The sequence below is a fragment of the Dioscorea cayenensis genome, chromosome 2, assembly GCF_009730915.1.
Source record: "Dioscorea cayenensis subsp. rotundata cultivar TDr96_F1 chromosome 2, TDr96_F1_v2_PseudoChromosome.rev07_lg8_w22 25.fasta, whole genome shotgun sequence".
NCBI lineage: Eukaryota > Viridiplantae > Streptophyta > Magnoliopsida > Dioscoreales > Dioscoreaceae > Dioscorea > Dioscorea cayenensis.
Window position 1 is genome coordinate 923197 of NC_052472.1, and position 17891 is coordinate 941087.

The window sequence follows — 17891 nt, forward strand, 5'->3', positions numbered from 1 at the left end:
ACTACATAAGAAATATATTTAATGCTTTGGTAATTTTTTTTGATAAAGTAATTATTAAATTTTGTATAAATATGTTTATATTCTTTGATTTGTTTCTATTTTCTATAATGGTATCCTGTGATACATCATTAGTTGTTATTTAATTGATCCTTCCCACATTTTGCAGATTTAATTTATGTTTTTTTTCATCCTTAAAGTGAAATTATGATATTTTCTTTGTTGTTCACTAAAATAAACATTTCTGATTTTTGGTGTAATAAAAAAAATAGAAAAATTTTGGTGTCTTAACTTTTTTTGACTAAAATGGTCTAAAATGGATTTTGTTACATATATATATATATCTAAAATAGAGAATTGGAAAAATGCCAATTTCACTTCTCTCAATATTTGCGCAATAAATAAATAAATAAATAAATAATAAAGAAAAAGCCTCAAAAATTACTCCCATAATTTACCTCAAACCTGTTTTTAGGTTTTGGTTATTCTAATAAAAAAAAAAATTGTGCGAATTTTGTTTCTCGGTAATAAATGATAAAAGTCTTTTTAAAAAGAAAAGTAAAATAATAATAAATAAATGATAAAAGTAATTTTTTTTTAAAAAAATGATGACATTATAAATGAGTGGTATAAAATAAATCTTGTATTAGTTTACCATCGAACACTAGCTCTCCCCACTTAACTTTATCCATAAAATTTATTATATATATAAAATTAATTTCTCATAATAGTTATAAATATAAAAAAATAAAAATGAAAAAAATTAAAACTTTGAATTACTAACCTCCAACGTGATCCATCTATGCCGTTCAGCACCTGCCAAACTTTTATAAACAAACCTCCTCATGCCACGCGTCGAATTCTGATTAGCTTATTGTACTATTCACACACACACATGGGATCCACCACTAGATCTAAACTCACCGTCCTCTCTAATTCTTTGCCATCTGTCCCTCCATATGGGCCCCACTCACTCAAATCTCACACGCACACCAAATCCACAAATACACACAATTATGACAAAACACCAAACACCATAAAATCACCCAATCACCATCTTCCACGTGTCCTACCAATCTTTCTCTCTTCCTATAAAAACAACTACTCCAAACCCAAACCGTTTCATCACTCTCACTCTTTCTTTTCAAACTCTCTCTTTTTGAAATTTTGAAAGTGAAGAAGAAGAAGATTGTGAGAAGGTTTTGATCTTGAATTCTTTGTCATAATCTTTTCAACCATGTTTGTGAAGAAGCTTGTTGAAATGGCCTCCAAAAAGGTACTCATTTTTTTCCATTATATTCTTTTTGATTTGATGTTTGAATTTCATCTTCTTGCTTGAACGCCATGTCTTTGATGAAGAATAACAAGAGAAGTAAAATTACAAAATCACAGATGAAGATCCTGTGTCTTTGTTTATTTATTTAATTGTTTTTTTTTAAAAAAATTCATTGTATAAACAATGACAATCAAAAACAAGAAAAGAAGACCTAAATGATGAATTTTTTTATTAATTAATTAATGATTTATTTATTTAATAGAAATGTGAACAGAGTGGACTCTCTTGTTTTCATTCATTTAATTAATTATTATTTTTAAATGTATATATATTTTGCTTTTGCTTTGCTTTACTTTTCTCTCTTATCAATCACATTCACAAAAGAGAAAAAAGAAACAAAAGTTGTAAGTCAAATATTACTAGTTCATGGCACTTTGGATTAATGAAAATTGTTTGTTTTGATTTATATTAATGTAAAAATTTGATTTTTAAAGTAGTGTATAACTCTTTCATTGTATTATATTTTTGTCATGTGGTTTGAAACTGTCTAATTAAGTTGTCTTTGTATTAATTAATTTTTTAATTATCATTAAATAGTATTTAAGTCAAGTATGGCAAGCTTTTTATATTGTGGATCTTTCAACATATGAATTGAATTCAATATATTTGTTTTCCAAACTTTGGAGTTTGGTTTAAAGATTTGGCTGTTTTTGTGGATTGGGTGGAGAAATCAAAACACAATAAATTTATAGAGTTTTTATAACAAGATAAGAAATTGTTTTTGATTGTGTCACATTCTTTCCAAAGTAATATAATAAAATGTCTTGGTCATTTTCAATTATTAATTTACTAAAAAAAAATAGAAATGAATCTTTATGTTAAACAACCACTACCTTGTGCCGTAAATTGGATTCCTGGGTATGCAGTGTAATAATATAAAAAAATTGTAGCAGCAATGTTCATCCACTGTTCTTTAGGTCCTTGTAGAAAAATGTTGTTTTTCTTCTTTTTTTTCCATAGTTTTATGGCTACATGGCAAAAAAAGATTTATTAATTCGGTTTAATTTTTAAAAATTTTGGTTGGGACTCTAATTTTTAACCACTCACATTCTGTAGTTAATGCATCACTTTACCTGCTTGTTTGTGACCGCTATTGTTAAAAAACTAATAATAATGTTAATTGTATCATATCTAATTTTATAATTTGGTGGAGTTAAGTGAATTGGAATTCATTAATATAATATTAAAAATGCAACATTTATGTTTGGATTGGTATTAATGGAATTGTCATAAAAGCAATTAGTGGCAAATATTAAAAGGGGGATTTGATTAGTAAATGAAAATAAAGTTTTATCATATCCCTTTATTATTATTAGATTTAATTTATAAAATATTTGTGTTGACTAAATTTTTTTTAATTCACTTTTTTTTAAAATATGTAGGTCTAATTACAAATTAAAAACAATTTCATAAGTACGTTTATAACCTCTAAATTCTTATAATTGCATACATATATACGCCTGAAATTTTTTTTACAGCATTCTACTCTTATAAAGACATGTTTGTAATTATGAGAATTCTCAAGGTTGTATATGGGAATATCTCATGCATGTAACTTGCACTAATAACAGTTTTTATCAAAATTTTATTATTTGAAAATATTAAAAAAATAAAATAAATATTTTTTTATCAATTTAAAAATAAGTTTTAAATCAATGATTGTTTATTTATTGGCACTGGATCTCTTATGTGTAATAGTATGTATATTAGCCAAAAAATATATATATTTCAATCTCAGTCATGCAAGTGCAATCTCCAGCATCGCTGGTCTATTTTGTCAAAATATATATATATATATATATATAATTTAATTATTATTAATTAAATACTTCAAGATTCAGAACTTAACAAAAACTACCACATGTAAATATAAACTTTATAGAGGGCAAAAATAAATAATGAGATTTCTAGGTGTCTAAATGTAAAAAAGAAGTTTATTGGAAAAATAAAATTAGAAATTAGCGGGGCTTATTTGAAAATTGTGCTTCAGCATGGAGGCAGTGCCATCAATGGACTGAGAGCAGAGGACGTGAACCCTCGTCTCGTCTTCCACCATGGCGTCCCCTCCGGCTCATCGTCGCTCGCCTACGATTCCATCCACAACATCCTCGCCATTGCCACCAGGTTCCGCTGCTCAATCTCTTCTTCTTTCTTCGATTCAATCGCAGTGTTTGGTGATTTGTTTCTCTTGATGATTTTTTTTTTCTTTTTTGATGCAATTGATGTTGTTAGAGATGGGAGGATCAAGCTCTCTGGGGAGAACAACACTCAGGCTCTCCTCCAGTCTGATGATGCCGTCCCTTCCAAGTTCTTGCTGGTAATCTTCCGCATTGGCGTTTGGTTTAATGAAATTTGAGTTTTTTTTTAGGTCTTTGAAATGAATTTAGTTATGCAGTTTCTAAATTGAGCGTCAAGGGAGAATTTTAGGCCTAGGGTTTTTGACAAGTAATCCAAATCAAGGGCTGTGGTTTAGTTTATGAATTTTTTTATTATTATTTTATTGAATTATTCATCTTAGAAGCATTTGCCCTTTCCAAGATTTTTCGGATGTTATTTTATTGTGTTGGTTAACATATGTGCTAAGTTTCACAATGTTCTATTAGATTTTAATTTTATGTTTTTATGTTTTCTTTTCCCTTTTAACATTCTGTGATTATTTTGGATTCTACCCTCTTATTAACAGCTTACATAATTTTTGTTTTCTTGCAGTTTTTTGAGCACCACGGAATTCTCATTAATATTACCATCCAAAATCATATCGAGGCAAGATTTTTACCGATTATCTTAGCTCTGGACTGTTTGCATTGTTATAAGTAGGGACATGGTATTGTGATGTTATCACATTTAGCATTCTGAAGTTTCTCATTTGGCTTTTTGATGATCTTTCAAGAGTAATTAGTTGGACTATTATTTTGGATGCATTTGTTTATTTTTTCAAGTGTCCTGTTAAATATGTGCAGCTATGTTCAATATGCCTTTGATATGTTATAGGTACGCTCGTGCTCGTTGACTTCATTGTGGAGTTGTTTTAAAGAGTAATTTCTTTTCTAGACAAAGAATTTTGTATATCTAGGGCTGTTACCATAACCTATTTTAGAATAAAATGTAGTCATGCTCATCGAAGTCTTTCCATGCCTAGGTAGTTTTGTCACATTTGAACAGTGGTTTTACTGCTATTTTATTTGTAACACTTGCTACATCTGGTTGGTTAGATATGACAATAAAGTAATCTGCTGCAAAGTTTAGTTATGTTTGTTGCCGATCAAAGTCATATTAACACAAAATCAAATTTCTATTAGGTGTGGGATGTTGAAGAAAGAAATTTATGCTCTGTGCATAATTTCAATGAAGAGATCACCTCAATTTCTGTTATTCGACAAAGTCCCTACATGTAAGTATTTCTTAAATTAGTTGTTTGCTGATATTGCTTTCCCAGCCGGTCACTTATTTGTCAGTTTGATGGCAAGGAATGTACTTGTGCCTAATGTAGGTATCTTGGAGATTGCCATGGAAATATTACTGTCTTGAAGGTTGATCCTAAATTGCAACATCTGATCCACATGCAGTACACAATTCCCTATAAAGAATCTCATGGTGAGAATTTTCAACCTTGATGGATGTTTATTCTGAACACATTTTGAATAGGATACGAAATATGACCTATTAATGCTCTGACACATTTATCTACACCATGGTTTTAAATTTCATCGCTAAAAATTGAGGAACTTGATAAACAAATGAATAGCCACAACATGAAAATGGATGAAGAGAAATCTGTACTTAATTTTTTTAGTATATGCCATTTGACGCTTGCTGTGGGAAGTGTAGAATGTAGACTCATAAACATTTTCAAATGTGAGTAAGCGGGGAAAAGGGATAGTGTGTCGGTGTTGGGATCTATATTCAGCCCTGAAAAAGTATTATTAGCATGCTGGTGTATTCAAGTTGCCAGATTGGCCCATTATTAATTTGTATTGGTTCAATTGGAACCCTTCTCACACCAATAAATGTTAATTGAGGCAACCATGTTGGAATGCCATAAGAATAGTTTGTTCCCCTAGTTTAGCTTGTTAATTTAATTATACAATCTAGGTAAATGTGACTTCTAGCTTGCTAATTTAGTTATTCTATCTAAGCAAATGTGACCTCTAGATCAATTGACCCAACTAATGACTAAGTGTTGAATTGAGGTAATAAAGTGGCCAATTTTTCTTTTAAAAAATTGCTTTTCATATTAAGAAAATGCTTATTTAACTTCTTAAAATGATCCAAAGAGGCAAGTGTATCTAATAAACCAATTCATGAACCCTAAATGCATGGCTACTTCTGATGTATTTTTCATTTTTAACTATTACTTTGGTTAAATGGATCACCATGTTTTGATCTGGTTATATTGCTGAATAAGCATAGATGGTTATTCAAAAATGGTGACAGTGTTTGGATTTAAACTAAGGCTCATTGTTGTGATTGTTACCATGAATGTTATTTTTCTATGACAAATGATGTTTTTGGGTCACATTTTCTTGTTAATATTTCTTTATGTAGCATGGTTATCAGTTCCTTTGAGTTTTGATTTTGGAAATGTATCCTTAGGTCTGATAACTGGTGAAACCAATGATTCTGCAGTCATATCTATTTTGCCACAACCAATGGCTGAGACCAAGAGGCAAGTTTTGTATCATTCACTCTTTCTTGATGATTATTTGGATTGTTCTCAAGGAACATACATTATAGTTCGGGATCTTTCAATCTTTTGAATGAATATTTGGGTTCTGATACATGCTGATGATGTACTTTTCTTATGGAAATCTCCATTTCATCTTCTGGCTCATGAATGGAGTTTTTCCTTTGAACTTTGAAGTACATTTCCAGGTGCCTTTGGACTAAGATGTGATATCTTAAGAAGAGGTTTGATGTGGATTGTGATTTAGAATATATACTATCTAGAATAGCAGATGGACCAGGCTGAAATTGGAAATTTGCATCATTTATGTTCATGTAATTTATGTTTTTATTTATTTTTATTATTTTATTATTTATGTTGACATCATAGTGTTTGTTTCCTCCTATATTGTATGATTTTATACATGAAGTCTCACTTCTATTACATATAAGCACTTTGCATAAGTTCTGTACAGGAAAATAAAAATGCATGGTGATTTCATGGCTTTGTGTTGATATCTTAATTTATAATCCATTGTCCTCCAAAGAAATAGATCTTTCCCATGTTAGACTCAACAATTAAATGTTATCTGATTTAGCACTATATCTGGGTCCTTTTATGTTTACTGTCTAGCAATTCCAAATGTAGATCTTTGAGTTCTTGCCATTTCATTTCTATATTTCTACATTATAATGTTGATATTAATGCTTGCTAGACAGTAACCGGTCACTCTCAAGATAATTTTAGGCAGACAGGACGCAAGAAGCCTTTTGCAATAACATTTTCCTGATGTTTTTCTTAACCCAGGGTTCTTGTCATATTTCGAGATGGAGTTATAGTTTTATGGGGGGTTTCAGAAAGCGAAGTAGTATATATGACAGGTAGAGATGCAGCAATTTCATCACACCGTGAATCAAAGGAAGCTGTATCAGCTTGTTGGGCATGTTCCTCTGGAAGTAAAGTGGTTGTTGGATATAGTAATGGAGATATTTTTCTTTGGGCTGTACCAGTGGTTGCAGATCAGGAAAAATCCTGTAGCTTTTAACAAAAGAGAATCCCACGCTGCTTCAAATCTTCCTCTTCTCAAGCTTAATCTTGGATATAAATTGGAGAAGGCTCCTATAGTTTCTTTACGCTGGGTTGTTGGTGATGGGAAAGCAAGCCGTTTATATGTCAATGGGTTCTCTGAAGTTGGATCTTTTCATTCATTTCAGGTTTCAAGCTCTTATTACTGGTTTCACAATTGCACCCTTTTACAGTTTAACTTTCCTTGTTTGTGTTTTCTTCAGATGCTTATGTTAGAAATTGAAGCTCATGTCTGCTTTATTACTATATAGAGCAATGGTATCTTTTTTTTCCTAGGGAATGCTGAATGCTCATTATAAATTACATGGATCAATTAGCGAGAACCTAATCATATCTCTTAAAAATAAGGGAAAATGAAAGTTAAATGTGTGGACTAGCCAAGTTTGATTGTGCTAAGATCAATTATGTTGGTGAGTCATTCAAATGTCACCAACCTAGCCAACTATTGTTAAATATTAGAAAAGATAAAGAAGGTACAAGGTTAATGCAAACGTAATTTTCACGCACAAAACAGAAACCCATCATTTACTTGATATGCTTTCTTGTCACTTTATGTATATATATAAATATAACAAGAATTCAAGCTTTATCACCGCTGAACTCAACTTGATCATTATCAAATTGATTATTTGACTGCACTGCATATCTTGGTATTATCACTGGTTATATTTTTTGCATCATTACTCTTTCTGAGTTTGTTATTTCTAAGTTTGAACACATGTGTAGCCCTGTGGTTAAAGCCTATATAAAGCTCTCTTTGTCATTCAACTATGTGTATCATCTTCAACATGAAAATTCTTTAGCCAAAACAAGGAATTATTGCTTTTTTGTATACAAGCTCTAATGATGCACTCTTGCTTAGATGCTCTTTTTGCCAGTGGTTTCAATCGAAAAGATCCTAAGAAAGAGATTGTCGTCCATATAAATCTCATTTAGAACTCAGAATTTAGAAAACTTCAACCGTTATTTGGTATCTCCAACAAAAAAGGCACTTTTAATCTGTAGAGGCCCAAAACTTTACCATATATTAACTATGTAAAAATAATACAAACAAGCTCTTTTTCTAGCAATGTTGAAAGCTTAACATTGTAGTAAATCACTTAAAGCCCTTTTAACCAAGTACAACCAGTGTACCCTAAGGCACTTAGATTGAAAAGATCTGCGTCATTTAGCTATTCTGAAATATTTGTGACAGCTCCATTGCATTCTGATGTTCTGAACTGTACAAATTTACCATTATGCTTACTAATACCTTTTAAAGTGCTAAAAGCCTATTAGATTAAGAAATAATTTGAAAGATACGGTATGAAATGACATATTAGCTCTACAGCCTGATTTGATCATTATTCATAATTTGTTTACAGAATTTCCAATTGATCTCAAGGATTTTCACATTGATTGATTGGCATCCTTTGTCAGTGACGTAGTGGTTCCTTCAGTTTCATGTCTATGAAAGAGAATGAACATGTCAGGGGACAACAGTCCAAAGTTGTCATTGTTGACCCTTTTTGAGACTCCAGATGATTATTTAGAACTGTTACATTTTCTGGAAATTTCTGATTGCTTCAAGTATAACAATCAACTATTTTTCAAGCTTGTATATCTTGTCTTTTTTCCTGTGTATCAAATTTTCTGGAGTTATTTAATATACAAAGAAAACAGGGTTTTCTATTCTGGAGAGAAAACTGAATTTCACTTATTCCATATTTACTGAACTTACAGAGACTTACACAACACACACACACACAGGCATAAAACCAAGATTGGATAAGCAGTAACAAATATTAAAACTAGAAATAGATAAAATCAACTAAACTAAGATAAGCATGTGCTAACATATGCAAAGAAATCACCTTGGCAGGCAGGGTTTTTGGAAAAAAGACCATTATTTAAATAAAATCCCTTTGATTTGCTTAAAAAATTATTGAAAACTCTAGCTGAAGAAATTTTGATTATGGTGTTTATATAAGGAGACTTTATTACTGAAGTTATTTCGCCATATTGTTTTCATGCCCAGATAATGATTGTTAGATTGAGATCATATGTTGTGGTTGCTAATGCCTGCTAGGGTTATAGAATGTCTACCAAGAAGATTAACAAATTTTTTCTCCTTACTCCTAAGGCTAACTATTTTTTAATCTTCTGTTCAGACCACAATATTGGACTGTAGCTGGAATACATGTATTATTATTGATAATGCCTGGTGGAGTATTGAGTGTTGTTCTAGCAGATAACTCATTACCTTTTTTTATTATTATTATTTTTTTATTTTTAATTTTTAATTTATAAACTTAACATTCTCATTCTTGAGATCTAAAAATTCTTGCTTCTTCTGTCCCCCCCACCCCCTTCTTGAGATTTAAGGCTTTTTTTACTTACTTTTGTTTTGTTATTCATCCTATGATAGATCATAATTCTTAATGAGAACACTGAATCTCGGATGATTAAGCTAGTGCTGCCCTTGACTGAGGCTTGTCTGGCGATGGAAATGATCTCATGTTGTAGTGACAGGAACAAACTCAAACAGAGTACTCTTGTTCTGTTGATGAAATCAGGCAATCTGTGTCTCTTTGATGATTCAGATATTGAACGTTATCTTTTGCAATGTCAATCTAAGTCATGTCCATCACTTCCAACTCCAATATTGGTGAAGCTACCCTATGTTGATTCAAGCATCACTGTGGCAAAACTCTATACTGGCAATCCATCTCCATCAAGTCCCACTGTTGAGGTTCTTGTCTTAATACAACCTATCATCACAAAGTACATGGAAGTGCAAGATTCCATTCCTTCAGTTCTGACTACAATTTTTTTGTTGCTATGCAGGATCATTTCCAGTTAGCCAACAAATATCCTTGCCTTCTTTCAACTGATACAAAAGATAAAAATGGAAACCATTCAAGCTCTGCTCGCCTAAAAGAAATTTCAAAGACAAGAAATTTGTATATAACGGGTCACCAAGATGGCGCGATAAATTTCTGGGACGCATCATGTCCCTTTTTACTTCCACTTTTGTCTATGAAACCTCAGGTAAACTTTACTGTGGTTATCATCAATTTTCAACTGATCAAATAAGCCACCAACACGCACCTACACCTCAGCTATTCTTTTAGTACCTTCTATTATAATCTTCTGAATAATCCGTTTGATATGTATGGACGTATTTTCATCTGCATAGTTTGTCAAGTGAATATGTTTTCTATGTGTACACATGATGTTACATCAGCCTAAAAAACATATAAGCAGGGAGAGGCTGGTAACTCTTCAACTGGTGTTCAAGTAACGGCATTGTTTTTTGATATTTATTCTCAAATCCTTGTAGCTGGAGATCGTAATGGATTGGTAAGATGCTTATCTTGTTGGCAAGATCACCTCAATTGTTTCAGGTACCATAGATCTATGGTGACTTATTATTTTTATTGCTTCAGGCTCGAATCATGTTGTTCAAAGAGGAGCATTCTGCAACGGAGAATATATTATCCTTTCTACAAGGTAATCTAATAAAATATGTCATATGGAACAATTTACTTTGTCACCCTTGTTACTTTAAAGGGTAAAATTTTCTTATTTTTATGTCTAATATTACATGCTTTATATGCAGATCCTGATTCATTTCCCTCTAAGTTATTTATTTCTAGAACATGTTTTCATAGAGCAAGTATTAGAAAGAAGGCAGTTTAATTTACATACTCTACGCTTGTATCCTGTTGCATATTTGAAGCATGGATTTTTCAATTGTCAAACTTCCCATCAAGGAATAAGTCTTTAAAATATATATATATATATATATATTGTGGGTTTCCATACAAAAAAGATCATTGTTATCTGACTCAACAAAACTGGAGTCTGGTAAAATGTGATCTTATAAAATGAGGTTGTCATTATGTTGCATGACAGTATTATATTTTATAAGTGAATAACGTTGACAACAGAGCTGTAGCTTTGGCAACAAATAATTCACTAAAATATAGTTACTCTGACTGTACCATAAAAGTAGATTGAGGATTTTCTTACCACTAGGTGATTTTTTATAGATGAGTTCTTAGCATGTGCCTCTTTATTATTGAACAATTTCATGCTATTTTCCTGCTGTCATCATTTCATATATATCCCTAATGCAAATGAAGAGAATTGACTCAGAAAGCCATTTGTAACTGATTTATTTAGTCATGATGATGGTTGTTGCTAATATTGGTACATGGCAGTTGAAGTGATGTACCATCTTGTTTATCATTCTAGGGTTAGTACTTCATATGCATGCACCAATTTCTTGTATCTTGTGTTAAAAAATGGTGAAGTATTGATTATTGGATTTTTATTGACATTGTAAAACCCTTTACAGTAACTTATTTACTCCCCATTGCTGTTTCTAGCTGTTCTTGTAGTTTCTAAAACAAATTTTTAACAATATGCTTATGATATATTGTATATGATATTCAAATACTTACAATTGCCGTGCTGTGGATTACATGTTAAATAAATTGTTGTTTTAAGTTTAAAACAAAAAATATATTTCAACTTTTACCTTTTGGCTGCTCATTTAATTCTACTAAGTTTGTGGCATTGAAGGTAAAATATTCGTCAAATGTTATATTAAGAGATGTCAGATGTAGTTGCATACCTGAAATTTTGTTCAAAAATTTCAAGCCTTGTGTTTGTTTTGGTAATGCATGTGTCAAAAAAAAGCTTTAAATCACCTACAGAATGTCCCATTCTGGATTTTGGCACATTGGACCATTAGCTATCTTGTTTATTGATCACCTTTACCCTTTTTATACACCAGCGAAGCAAGGAGGTAATTACACTACTTGCTGTATTAAACTTGATGGAGCCATACAATCGATCAGCCTGAATTCTGATACCAAACATCTTGCCATTGGTACAAGTAAAGGATATGTAAGGATTTGCTTTCTTTTCTCTTCCTTTCATGCACATTGACAATTGTGGAATACATTATGCTAAACTTCTTGATGTCCATGCTTAGGTTTATGTATTCTGGTGGATTTGGTTATTATCCTTCAGTCTTCATTGTTATATTAAAATTTTAATCTGGTTGGTTGGTCTTGGCATCTTGCTAGCTCTAGGTTTTCAGTAAAATGTTGTCCAAATTCTCTAAATACAATAGCGAAGTCCATAAAGCAATATGGAACTTGTTAGAATTGTAGTATTTAATGATGATTATATGGGGTAGTATAGCTATAAATATATCTTAGACAGGTCCATAAAGCAATATTGAACTTGTTAGAATTAGAGTTTTTAGTATGATTATATTGGAAAATATAGCTATAAAATTTGTTATGAATCTGTTTCTCTTTTAACTACTTAATTTAGACTTGCATGTATTTATTTTTCAGGTTTTTATGATTGACATGAATGGAACCACAATTTTATACCAAAAGCAGTTCTCTTGTCAAGCATATATGGGTATCAACTCCTTGCAGTTCGAGAAGTATAACCAGAATATTTATCAGAAGAATGCCTTGGTTGTGGGGATGGAAGATTCATCTGTTTTGATTCTTGATGAAGATACTGGAAATGTATTGAGCCCAGGGGTGATTCATCCTAAGAAACCCTCAAAAGCTTTATTGATGCATATCTTAGGTAGTCATTGTTGTCATTACCTTGTCCTCTTTCTTCTTAAGTGAAAATCTTAATAATTATCTTAAAATTTGAGACCTTAGTTTATCAACTCCCAAAGGTATATATATATATATAGTCTAGCATTTCATAAAGAGGATCATTTGCATACTGAATTATTTTTTTCTTGGATCCTGCTCCAAAGAGAATTACATGAGGCAGAAGTGTTTGTATAGGTATTTCTTCTTCATGCATAGAGGATCGTTAGTTAAATTTATGCATGGTGAAAAGAAGCACTGGAATGGGCTTACAGCTGAATAGCTGGACAATCAAGATATATATATATATATATATATATTAAATTTAGGCAGTTATGAATTTGTTGTGTTTTTGTTACTTGACCAAGCAAGCTTTAGAGGGGATGAGCTTCTGGATAATGATTCCATATTCTTACAGATCACGGCGACTTAGGCAAAGATCAACCTGCTAATGACCCCATGTCCAATGAGCCATTGATAGTGGTTTGTTCTGAAAAGGCTGTGAGGTTATACTATTTCAGTCATGCAATTCAGGTGGTTTTATATTCCGGAGTGTAATATTTCTCTCTTTATCAGTTATAACAAGCTTCTTGAATATGGTAACATTGCCTTGTTAATTTCAGGGAATTAAGAAATTGTATATTAAGAAGAAGTTGAATGGTAGCTGTTGTTATGCATCTATTGTTTACAGCTCTACCAATGTTGGGATTCTACTTGTTTTTGCGAGTGGCAAGATGGAGTTGAGGTAGAAGCTCTTTTATCAGAAGTATTTTTCACAATTCTATCATTTGTTTGTCATGTTGAATTTATTAACTTTTTCTAGAAAATAGTAGATTCATAATCCTTTAGGAAATTTTAAAAAAATATTATGCATACTATTCCAAGTATGCTTGGGTACTCATGAATTTTTTAAACTTGATGCCCTGTCTCAAGCCTGTAATAACTAATAACTGTGCCTTCATGATTGATAATGTCCCAGGATATCTCAAGATCATCCAACTACCTTAGTGATTGTTTTGTTCATTTCTTTAAATATCAATCTTGCATTGTTACAGATTTTGCCCTAAGTCATTTTCTTCGAGTTAGCATTCCTTTCTTACTTCTAACAAGTTAGCATCCAAGTTTGAAAACTTGATTCACATTGTTTGATCATTCTTTATTCCCGGTCCTCCACTACACAACTTTTGATCTCAGCTATTACTTCATGGGTCCAGTTTGCTAAAGTTTTGATTCATCTCCTTTTTCTGCATTTGACATGATACTCAGAATAAATTTTCAGATTATTTGGACTTGCTTCCTCCCATTTATTAGCTTGTAAGGTAGCATAATCATTATTTGTCTTCTATTATGTTTATGTTTCCTTTATGCTGCATATAATATACATATGTTTGTTTCATATTTATCTAAAGTCTATCAATTTTAATTTTCAGATCTCTCCCAGATCTGACCTTCTTAAAGGAGACGTCAATAAGCAGTTGCATGTTTTCAGATTTGAAATCAATTTCTAATATTGTACTGTGTGCTTCATCTGAAGGCGAACTTATTGTGGTAAGACTAAAAGTTATGTCCTTTAAGTAATACTTTCTAAAAGGACCAGCCACTCACAACTTTTTTGTTACTGGAATAGGTAAATAGCGATCAAGAGGCCATCTTCTTTTCAGTTTTGCTTCAGGGCAATGTTTATAGGTACATCTACATGGCTGAATTGTTATTATTATTTATAGGAATCTCTTATTGATTGAATTGAGTTTTAGCTATGCTGCTTAAGATAATAGTTCAGTTAGTTACAAGTGAAGGTGTTCTTTTCATTTAATTCACATTGTGATTTTCTTGAATGAAGGCTTTATCCAATCTTAAGCATATAAATATCCTATGAACGTTGCCTATATTTTTAACCATCCTTTCCCTTTATATATTTTTTGCAAATAATTTTCTTTATCATTACAACAAGGTTTCATTATTTTCTCATACATACCCTTTGATGGCTAAAATAACTGGAGAAAACACTATTAGTCATTGTATTGGCAATCCTTCTCATGCAAGATGATGAAGTTAAGCTCTAAACACTTGTCAGGCATGTGGAGCATCTCATCCAAGTATACAGTAAGGATCGGATCACTGCACAAGAAGAACTTTCCACTGGAATGATCACTCAGAAGGAAAAGAAAAAGGTAATATATTAATCTTGCCTATGAAGTTTGAAAGTGGGCATTGATATCACTAAAGAGATACTGCCATTTCAGGGTATATTTGGTGCAATGGTCAAAGATTTATTAGGAAACAAGTCAAGCCAAAGTCAACAACCGAATGATTTAAATTTCAGTGTGGGTACTTCTGAAGAACATTTTGACATTTTTTCAACAGACAACTTCCCTCAAGATGATGCAAATAAACACTGCTCAGTAAAAGACGAAGATGTCGAATTAGATATAGGTATCATTGTACCTTCTTTTGAACTGATCATTTGCAAGTGTATACTTAGTCCTCTTTTGTCATTTTCCCTTGTATAGATGATATCGATCTCGATGACATACAAGAGAAACCGAAAGGAAGGAACTTTGCTGGATTGAATACACAAATGTTGGGCAAGAAGTTTCAGGCAATGAAAGGTTGGTTTAGTAGGTGTATTTGTTTCAGTTTGAATGGTATTTATGTGCATACAGTGTAGTCTCTCTTGTCAGTTAACTGTCTGTTTCTAATTCCTCCTAATAGGTCTCCTTGTCATGTTTTTCCGATATAGGTTTGCTCAATCAAAAGATTTGGCATGGTAAATATAATACAGGGTATCATTGTAAATATAATTTAGTTCTGTAGGTAGAATGAATGCGCATGTAAGGTGGCTGGATTTAAGTTTGGTCATATTGAAATATATTTGTGGTTTTTGGACAGTAGCATGCTTCATCTAAGATTCTAAATTGCCTCACTTGTAGGTAAACTGAAGCCTAAGAAGGATGAAAAGGTGAATCAAAATATAGAAGACAATGAAGATGGCAAGGCAGTTGGTGCTGTTGATTTGATCAAGAGAAAATATGGATATTCAGTAAACAATGTAAGTATTTCATTAGTGTGACAATTTTTCAATTTCAAAGTTAGTGTCCTCTGACTTGCCCAGAAGTCTCATAAAAAAGTAATACCAGGTTATCATAGGTTGTCAAACTACCTTTATCTATGTTTTGCACTCATTTTTCAACTGGTAGTCTTTGTTAGGATGATTTTTATTTAACAAGATAACATAATATTAGTATACAAAACAAACACTTCACCTGTTGCTGCTGCTCCTGACTTTTTTTGTCCGAAGAATCCATTGTTATTTCTTATTATTTTTTGTGATGCACTTATCATTCCATTAGCAGTGTTACTGAAAAAGATGGGCTTAATATCCTCAACTGAAACTTAAGACCCCAAATAAATAAAGATGGCACGAAAGAAACATAACTGGTGAACAACTGGGACCTAAGAAATGATTAGGAATTTTGCATAAGAGTCACAAGACCTGATTGGTTGCTTTTGAAATTTTTGGTATGCTGAAAATTCTCCATTCTCAATCTTAGTTTGCCGTGCAATTTTTTTAAAATCTTAGTATAGTTTGCAATGGACCTTAGGATGATGCTAATCATACCGCATATAATGAATATGAGTTGTGTATTGGTTTGTACTTCTACATGTGGTTTGGGACAAATTCATTTATGCATTCTACATGATGTTTTAGCTCTTTTAACCCTGCAAATTGTCAATTATTTCCTCTTCGATGCACTTCTGTGACATGTGCAAATATAATCAGATGCATGTATTTTATTGTGCTTTATTTCATGATGCAGGAATCAAGTGTTCCGACAGTTGCAGCTAGTAAACTGAGTGAGAATGTTAATAAGCTTAAGGTAACTACTCAATCGCCATGATCTTTACATAATGTCAGATTTTTCTTGATTCAGAAATAGAAATGTTTGAATTGGGAAGTCCTTTATGACATTAGTAAAGTAAAAAAAAAAAAAAGTAAAATGTTTAACTAAGAAGTGGCACAAAGGATCGATTTCAAATCTTGTTCAATCATATTTTTCCTTTTACTAAAGTTGACAAAGTTTGGTAGATGGGTGGCAGAGACAAATTGATTTGATTATACTCTTCTTGGCTTTTCTGAACAAGGGAATTAGGTAGATGTTTGTTGATGTGCATATAGGATGCCTTTTTTCTGCAGAGATTGTGATTTTTCAGTCATAAATAGCATCCTGCTACTACTTTGAATTTGATAATTTTTAATTCTTGCAAATGCTTCTCTCCTATGACCTATTATTTTATCAGTTAGTTTTCTTAGGATTGAAATGACAAGAATTGGTTTAATCTTGCTTATGGTTTGTCAATACTCACTCAATAGTCATAAGTCTCATAATATCATTCCAAATATTGTTTAGAAATAGCCAAAGAAATTTATAAAATAAATTTTTGTAGAGGAGCTCTATCTAGTAGAAGGGCAAAAAAGGACAACTCTGCACTTTTAGCATCTATCATGCAGGGCATGAAGAGAGTTAAAAGAGTTGGTCCCTTTGAATTTTGTCATTTTTTTAATTATACGGTTATGTCTTTGTCCTTATCAGGGGAAAAAATAAAACAATCACCCACAATTTTAGGAAAACAAGATCTACCTTTTTGTCTTATATGTGTATGTGATAAATATATGGTGATACTATGGCATGTCATTCTCACCCACATTAGACATTGTTTACATATTCTCTATAATGTTGAATAATAAAAGACAGGTTGAATTTTCATTGAAATTATTGGCCATTATTATTAATAATTATTAAGTTGAAGTTGTATTAATATATGATTTTGTTGACAGGCTATTGAAACGAAGACATCAGAGATGCAAGCCAGTGCTCAGTCATTCTCATCCATGACCAAACAAGTTCTACGTAGTGTCCAACGTGATAGAAAGTAAAACATATACACACACCCACCTCCTCACTTGGTCTTGGACCCCTCTTTTGTACAGCACTCTTAACCAATATATATATATATATATATATATATATATGAGCTTTTTGTGTATAATTTTTATCAATACTGGGTTTAATCTTTCCTTCCCTATTTTAATCCGGTGCCGTAGAGATTTCCTGAATATGTTGGTTTAAAGGGTGTCAAGTAACATTTTGTACATAAACACCAATGTAGCCTCCGACGCTGGCTCACATTGCCT

At 31.8% G+C, this 17891-nt stretch overlaps 1 protein-coding gene across 1 annotated transcript; it reads left to right on the plus strand.

Moving 5' to 3' along the window:
* Positions 1-1159: 1159 nt before the first annotated feature.
* On the plus strand, positions 1160-17788 carry LOC120271389. Its single transcript, XM_039278114.1, is given in 25 exon segments — positions 1160-1273; positions 3324-3457; positions 3566-3650; positions 4043-4096; positions 4633-4724; positions 4824-4927; positions 5927-5999; positions 6804-7038; positions 7040-7210; positions 9490-9813; positions 9909-10112; positions 10329-10424; positions 10511-10574; positions 11866-11978; positions 12437-12683; positions 13116-13231; positions 13321-13442; positions 14128-14245; positions 14325-14383; positions 14772-14868; positions 14941-15130; positions 15208-15306; positions 15628-15746; positions 16516-16575; positions 17535-17788. Coding segments are annotated over 25 exon segments (3114 nt in total). The 5' UTR covers positions 1160-1234; the 3' UTR covers positions 17634-17788.
* The last annotated feature ends 103 nt before the right edge of the window (positions 17789-17891 follow it).